This window comes from Rutilus rutilus, assembly GCF_951802725.1.
Source record: "Rutilus rutilus genome assembly, chromosome: 17".
NCBI classification, from domain to species: domain Eukaryota; kingdom Metazoa; phylum Chordata; class Actinopteri; order Cypriniformes; family Leuciscidae; genus Rutilus; species Rutilus rutilus.
In genome coordinates this window covers 10,139,837-10,148,528 of record NC_140230.1, presented here as the reverse complement: position 1 = coordinate 10,148,528, position 8,692 = coordinate 10,139,837, and the positions used below count along the sequence as shown (strand labels likewise).

General features: G+C 36.1%; 1 protein-coding gene across 2 annotated transcripts; it reads left to right on the top strand.

Moving 5' to 3' along the window:
* The first annotated feature begins 2,907 nt into the window (after positions 1–2,907).
* On the top strand, positions 2,908–4,876 carry LOC311306918 (C-C chemokine receptor type 5-like). 2 transcript variants are annotated; one of them, XM_084435548.1, is made up of 3 exons: positions 2,908–3,383; positions 3,617–3,708; positions 3,792–4,876. In XM_084435548.1, exons 2-3 carry the CDS (start codon positions 3,626–3,628, stop codon positions 4,858–4,860), a joined length of 1,152 nt encoding a protein of 383 aa, XP_084291674.1. In that variant the 5' UTR covers positions 2,908–3,383; positions 3,617–3,625; the 3' UTR covers positions 4,861–4,876. The 2 variants fall into 2 exon arrangements, with proteins under 2 accessions (XP_084291674.1, XP_084291673.1); XM_084435547.1 differs by having other exon boundaries at positions 2,911–3,383; positions 3,514–3,708.
* Positions 4,877–8,692: the final 3,816 nt, after the last annotated feature.

Below are 8,692 nucleotides of genomic sequence, written 5' to 3'. Positions count from 1 at the left end.
AAATCAGTGTTCGAATTGAGGGGGGGCTGGGGGGGTCAGGGTTTTCTTTTTGTTTGTTTTGTTACTTTCTTTTACCACCATGCTCTGCTTATGACAAATTATTTATCATTTAAATCATTTTATAAATAAATAATTTATGCACCGTCACTGAATCTCTGTGGTCTTTATATGTTATGATGTTCCATTTTAATTCATTTGATGGGCTCGTAACAGAGAGCAGCCAGAAAAATGGAGCGCAACTGGAAGAAAACAAAACTAGAAGTATTTCGCATTTCATGGAAGGAGAAATCGATTGCATACAGAGAGGCCTTAAAGTAACAACATGTAGTTTTTCAACCTTCATAATATATTTCCAAGACCCTTGTGATGGTACATCGACTTACAATAGGTTGAATGAGACGTCTGCCAGAGCCTGACGGGGTCTGTATCGCTTTTACTGGCACTACAGTATGTAACTTCGGGGTGCGGGTAGTAACCAGAGCTCAAAAAGAACTACAAAATTCGACTGCTTTACGGCATACGTCACTTCGCCCACCACTTCCTCAAATTCGGCCGTGACAGGCCAACCAGCGCGTTTGTTTTCGTGCGTCTGTTTTCGTCATGGCTGAAGCAGCAGCGAAACGTAAGAAGTCCAAGGTTTTGTCGGAGTAGAGTCGGAAGAGGAAAAGGGAGAGTGATAAACTGAAAGGCAGGACGAGGATCAATATTGGTCGAGCGTTTGCTCGCTGGCGTGAGCTTATCGTCAGACCGATGCTGACTTGGCCGTCATGCTGTTGAACTAGTAAGTAAATTGCTTGCATACTATCTTTAGTTTTTCTAATCTGTTGTCTGCCTGGCTACGTTACGGAAACTGGTCCTCCATTTATCTTCATGAATCAGCTAACGTTAGTAGATGAGCGAATTATCAATCTGGTAGCTAGTAAACACTAACATGCTAGTTTTAGATGGTTAGGATGCTATCGCTATCATTCTCGTTCAGATTTGAGCATTGCAATCGACATGCAAATCGCAAATGTTTGAGTTAAAATGTTTAGTCTACTAAACATGTATAAATTATGAAAGGAGGAAGATTAATAATATTATCATTGCCCATATGAAAAAAAACCTACATGCTTCATATACAGTAACAGCCCGTTCTCATCCCAAGTCGTCATATACTGACGCTTTCAAAATTTCTTCAATATCTGACGCACAAAGCATCCTTTAGCGTCTATATGAGACGCATAACCCTACCACAGACCTAAACCTACCCATAACCGAAGCGTCTCATATTGACGCTAAGGGTGCTTTGTGCGTTGGATATTGAAGAATGTTTGAAAGTGACGATTTGGGGATGAGAATGCGTTGACAGTAACCGTAAATCATTTTACGACAGCGGTAATGGACAATTCCAACCTGTAGGGCGACCGCAGAGGAAAAGTTCCATGTTGTTGCTTTAACGCTTGTCCGGGACACGTGCGTGTGTTTTTTAAGGGACAAGTGAAAGAGAATTGTACTTGCCCAACCGGACAAATGCCCTAATTAAAACTATTTTCTATATCAAAAAAATTAAATAAGAAATAACGTACTCGGTTACTAATGTAACCTCAGTTCCCTGAGAGTAGGGAAAGGGTATAGAGAGTAAAAATTAGGGAAAGAAATGCCCTTTATAAAGCTAAAAAAATTATTCTGATAAGAGTGTTTTCCAACAGTGATGTAATGAAACATTGACAATTTAAGTTTGAAGGGAGTAAAGCCTCTGTTTAGGCTGGAAATGTAATTTTGACAAAAGAAGAACTTTTATTTTGAATCAGCCTACTTCAGTGTGATATTTTATCATATTATCATGCTTAACACTGAGAATTTGAATAATTGACATGTGATGATCAGATGCAGATATCTAAATCAGAGAATATCATATAGGTTCGGGAGGTTGGCGGGTGGATTATTTATTTTTAACAGCAGATTCGGGGGACTCAAAGTGCACCAGATTAATGAATTTATCTTTAAAATGTACAAAATTTTCTTCAGGGGGGCATGCCCCCCGGACCCCCCCTAGAGGTACGAGCACGACCCACAAAAATACTATGGGAAACACAGGAGGCTATATGATGGTCTACACATTTAATTATCTTATTAAAATACATGATCAGGATTTTAGCACCTACGCCTCATTTTGAGCCAGGAAAAACCCGGATTATTACATAGATTTTGGATGGAGAAAAGTCTTTGTTGCAACCTGCAACCTGGAGAGGGGGCGGGGTATGAAGTGTCTCAATTGTATTTAAAGAGACCGCACCAAAACGAGTTGCTCTCAGACGCACATCAGAAAAGGGGTAGAAAAGAGGCCTGTGGAGCTATAATAATAAGGAATTCAGACCCAAGCATTGCAGTTCCGCTTTATAAAGACTACAAATGTATGATTTATATGTAAAAAGGAACAATTTAAAAGCATGATATGTCTCCTTTAAGTTATACCTTTAGAGTTTTCGTAGCGCACTAAGAGACAACGTTATTAGGAAATCCAGGCCAGACGTCCAACTTCAAACATCGCTCCAAACGTTAAATCCAAGTAGGAGGTGGGAAAAATCTGAATTTCGAGTTCTCTGTAACAGAGCATAATGGTGTGTTGCATTTGTCCTCAGATTTCTAGTTCCCAGCAGCTTTTAACTGGGACCTCCCCTCAAGTCAGAGTTGCGACTGGGAAACTGGGGGGAAGCTCAGTGCATCAACCATACTGAAACAGTAGTAAAATTGTGTATATCAGCGCATTTTTTAATATAACTCTGATTGTATTTCTCGTTTGAATTATTTGTCTTATTTGTCTTGATTGTATTTGAATTTGAATTTTTGGGTGAACAAACCCTTTAGTAAGTTCAGTGTTGTTTCATTTTCATTGTAAAAATCATTAGTTCTTAATTTTATTTATTTATCTATTTATCTAGCTGAAAACAGTGATGTCATCGTCCAGCTCAGTTCAGTTCTCATATAATGGTGTTAATACAGTCAGATCAATAATACTGAGTGCCCCCAACTAAGCAAGCCAGAGGTGACAGTGACAATAAACCCAAACTCCATCAGGTGACAGAATGGAGATTTTAATTTTTGATTTTATTTTATTAATTTTGATAATTCTTCTTCTTTTCTTTTTCTTTTTTTACAAAAATAGCAGACTTGTTAGTTCCTCTTCATTTTTACTGATGTGAGATGGCAGAAGCAAATCATAAGTGAAACTAGCTCTGTTCCCCTTTTCCTTACTTTAAATGTCATACACTAATGTCTTTACATTTTTATTAGATTTAGTAAAAAGTAGCTATTAGACAGATATTATTAGACAGATATTTTTAAAGAATTTTCACATTACTCTTCTTAATCATACAAACTCCATTGGAACATCTGTTGTGGTAAGCCCCTTTTCCTCTCATTACACTTTGTGAAACTGTTGTGAAATCGTTGCTAGATCCTTTGTTAATTTATACAGAGGAAATGTTAAACACAGATGTGTGATGTTGTTGTTTCTTTTATTCACTTAAGGCATTCGGATGAAAAGTGACTGCCGCCCGGTTTGGATTCTGTTTATAAACGGTGTTACAGTGATAAATTTTTTTTTTTTTTTGCCTTTAAATTTGGATAGCAGCCATTTATCATGACCAGGACCCTTGCAATCCGTCCATGGACAGCGATGGTAACCAATGGTCCTCTTCAACTGTATCATCACACTTTATCCAGGTGAGGTAATAACATATAAACATTTAAGATTATTGGTTACTGTCAAAATTGGAGTTCTGTTTTACTTACAGTTTCTTTTCCAGCTCAAATGATAGTAAGAATGGGAAATTGGATGATGAGCCATATACTGATGTGCCATACGACTATGATGACTTCTATGCTGAAAATGTTGATTCATCTGCGTATTCCTGTGTTTATGGAGAACATGGAGCCAGCATTCTTCCAGTGTTATACTCCCTTTTGTTTGTGCTGGGCTTTCTGGGTAACATACTGGTGGTCTGGGTGGTCTTGATGGGAGTCAAACTGAGAAGCATGACCGACATCTGTCTCCTGAACCTGGCTTTATCTAACCTGCTATTGGTCTCCTCTCTTCCCTTTTTGGCACATTATACCAGAGACCAGTGGATCTTTGGAGATGTTATGTGCATTATGGTGCTCAGTGTCTACCACATTGGATTCTACAGTGGGATATTCTCCATTGTACTGATGGGTGTTGATCAATACTTAGCTGTAGTTCATGCTGTATTTGCCTTGAGAGTCCAAAAAAGGACATATGGGATCTTAGCCAGTGTGTTCATGTGGATTTTTGCTGTTTCTGCATCCTTTCCTGAGTTGATGCACCTGAAAACCACAGGTCATAATGAACAAATACATTGCACATCTTATCCAACAAATGATAAAAAGTCTTACATTTTTTTGAGGACTTTTGGTATCTTGAAAATGAATATCATAGGTTTAATTCTTCCACTTATAGTGATTGGATTTTGTTACTCAATGGTTCTGAAGAGACTCCTGACAGCTCGCTCTTCCAGGAGGCAGGGTGTGCATCTTGTCATTGTGGTGATGGTGGTTTTCTTCTGCTGTTGGGTTCCATACAATGTCACAGCTTTTATAAAAGTCTTAGAGCTGAATGAACTCATAACTCAGTCTTGTGACATCAGTAAGGCAATTAGTCTAAGTCTTCAGATCACAGAAGCTTTGGCTTACTCACACAGCTGCCTGAATCCCATTATCTATGCGTTTGTGAGACAGAAATGTAGGAGGCACCTTTTCAGACTCCTGTACAGGACACCTTGCTGTAGACTGCAATTCATGAACCTTACACAGGTTTATGCCCACAACACCAATGATGAGAAAACTACAACAGTATAAATTGGAAAAAGACTGTCAAAAGGAAATTGTAAGTTTATATTTTGTAAGTTTATATATATATATATATATATATATATATATATATATATATATATATATATATAAAATGTCGTAGGAGAAGCCACACTATATGACTGTGCGTCAAATCTTCTGACACTGCCAGAATTTGATTGCAACGGTCATTAATCAGCTGTCAGTGAACATGTCAAACAAGACTTCAGATTTTGAGGTATAGAATCAGAGGAAACTTTTAGGATTCTCAACATTTGTCTCCGACGGCCAAATTGTGGCCAAAATTACAGTGTAAACCCAGCTGTAGATGAAGATCGGACCACATTATATGAGTAATCAATGCAGAAATGTATATACATTTTTATAAAAAAAATTTTTAAACCAGTTTATTTTAAACTACCAGAACAACCACGTAAGCTTTGGAAATATTAAATATCTTAAGTTAACCCAACATGAAAGTTCTATCATCATTTAAAAAAAAAAAAAAGTATCTTTCATGCCATTCCAAAATGCATGACTTTCTTTTTTTTCTTTCTGTGGAACATAAGAGAAGATACTTTGAAAATGTTTTATATATATGTACACACACACACACACTCACACAATGGAAGTCAACGGTAACTAAAACCTTTTGGTTACCAAAGTATCTTCTCCAAAACCTTTTGGTTAGCATAATTAATCAAAATATCATATTTTGTGTTTTGCGGAAGAAAGGCAAACAGACTTGGAATGAATGGCATCATGGAATTTTTCTTTTACAAAAATAGCAGACTTGTTTGTTCCTCATTTATATGAGATGGTGGAAGCAAATAATATTTTTTTCTAAGTGAAACTATAGCTCTGTTTTCCTTCCTTTAAGTGTCATAAACTAATGTCTTAAACTTTATTTGATTTTGAATATATATATATATATATATATATATATATATATATACACTCACACACACACGCACACACATACTTAATTTTGTTTTGAATCTACCAGCATTGGAGTAGTGGAGTCTGTTGACATTTTTTTTTTAAGTTTTTTTTTATTATTTTTTTATCACTTTTAATTCATGCAGTTTATCACTTGCAACTCAGTCGCTTTAAAAGTACTTTCACACCTTACGAGGTGTGAAAAAGCATAATGAATTGCAGACGAATAACCCTTTTACATCATGAGCAACAGGAATATGCATCAGGCTGAAGGAAACTCAAATTCACAACTGTTTGAAGGTTTTGTTTTTTGTTTTTTGTTTTTTTTTGCCTATTTACCTGAAATGAAATGCATGTGGTAACATCTACATATTGTTGAAGTGAAATCAGTTGTGTAAGATTATTAAGTATGTAACTAGATTCAACCAACCTGAAATATTTTACTGAGGCAATATATATATATATATATATATATATATATATATATATATATATATATATATATATATATATATATATATATTGAAAATTCATATCACTTAGTAAGTTTGATATAATCTGATTTTGTTAATATGATGAAACTCTGTTTTCATCTTGATGTAAATACAATGTTATCTCAAATAAAATTTTCACTTTGATGTAACTTCTTACAAATCAGTTACTTTTTTATGCAACCTTTCATGTAACCTGTATATGAGAATCCCTGTTGTATATAAATATTATTTACATTACAGTTTTTCTCGATTGCTTAAACACATTTCTTGAAACTATGTCTCATATTCTCAAAACAGTAAACACAAATCCATAACATCTCACCCAATTCCCCAAACATCCTATTTTCAGGTCAAAATGAAGCTCTACACTCAAAACCATTCACTCTTGCTGAAAAACCAAACTTTGCCCTCACACTGGACACACAAGCCCTCAAAATCACACACACTACAACATAGTCTAACACACTGGTGCAATAAATTCAAAACAACATTTCCAAAACTGGTAAGTTATGTTACTTGTGGTTCCCCGCCTCACAAACCTTTTCACATGATGAACACCAAAGACACAACCAATGGATACACTGGCACATTTTTATTCATTCATGTACTACACAGTACAACACACACACACACACACACAAAAAAAAATATATATTTTTTTTTTACTCTCTCCTCTATTATTTTTTTTACAGTATTTACTTACTTACAGTAAGATGTGTGTGACCATCATATGACAGTAAAAGAGCACACACAAAACCTTATTCTATGTGGAATTGTATTGGAATGGTAAAGAGTGTTAGTAGGTGACAGGAGGGCCTCGATCCACTCAAGGAGACAATATGAAGAACACGTCTAAGAATGTTCCACATATGGTTGAAATACCATCATTTGCCTAGAAAGATAACATTCTGGGAGTCAAGACTATAAAGGATGAAGGATGGCCAACCTTCACTGTTACACTCTGCAGACACTCTGTGTGACTGTACGACTGCTGGCCTTTTCTTGCAAGAAAATAAACCTCATCAAAGACTATTGGAAATGTTTGTCTTTTATTCAGTGATAGAATTTTGTTTGCCACCACACTTCCCTGAAGGTTCTCGAGGCGACAGTAAAGCGACTCAAATTTGGCCTTACTCGTAGCCCACCCATACACAAAAGAAATATATTTTCTGGATATGTTTTGGAATATATGCACATATTTGAAATTGGCCCAATAAATATATTTCATACTTATATTTCATATATTTTTGTTATATTTCAGAATATATTTCAATTTATTTTTTTCTGTACGGGTCTCCAAAAGTGTCAAAAATATATGTGGCATATATTCCAAATACATTGAAATATATTCTGAAATATAACAAAAATATATGAAATATAAGTATGAAATATATTTATTGGGCCAATTTCAAATATTTGCATATATTCCAAAACATATCCAGAAAATATATTTCAAATACAATTCTTTTGTGTATGGGCAGCCTCCCTCATAGTCATACCATTGACAAAGACATGGGCAACTAGAGTGGCTTGAATTTCATCTGAGACTGCTTGTCTTCTTGTCCTTCGTCCTCCTCCTCCTCCTCCTCCTCCTCCTCCTCCTCCTCCTCCTCCTCCTCCTCCTCCTCCTTCTCCTCCTCCTTATCCCTCCTCGATCTCTTCCTTCATGTCTTTCTGGATCCATTGTTCCAAAACTCAATAAACTGATTTGGGCCCCTTTATCTATCTATTGAAGGATCTGATTGATGTGTGTTAAATTTTGACTCTTAGTGTTTCCACCTGGGTAATTGTGTGCTAACTGAGCTGAAGCTGTGCTGACTTGAGTGAACAATATTGAGTGCTAGTGCTTTCTATATGACAACATGGTGTAGGCAATGAGAAATGAAGGGATTTGTGTGTAGAGTTTTGCAGTGACAGTTCAACAAATTTGACTCATGTGTCAAAACAGGGAATAGTGTTTATAGTTTAGTGAAATGGGTGTGCTTTTTGATAAATGGCATTATGGTTTTGAAATTTTAGTTCAAAAGCCTGGTTATAGTGTATAAGCAATCGAGAAAAACTGTAAATAAATGTAACTGTAACACTTAAGGAAGCAATTGCTCCATACATGTGACTCAAATTTAAAAAAAAAAGAAAAAGTGGAACAAAGGAATACAAGATTTAGTCAGTTTCTGCACCTGGAGCATGGGGAGATCACACAGTTAGTAGTGTAGCGTAGACTACACTACTAGACTCAGGTAAGGAAGCATAGCAGTCCATGCAGTTGGAGTCGTAGACGATATAACAGTCCAAAATAGAGACGAGACCAGACAATCTCTGGCTGAATCCACAATCCCTATTCCCTACATTAGTCTACTAACACTGTTCACTTGAAGGAGTGAATGAAAAGGAGTGAGCGAATTCGGACA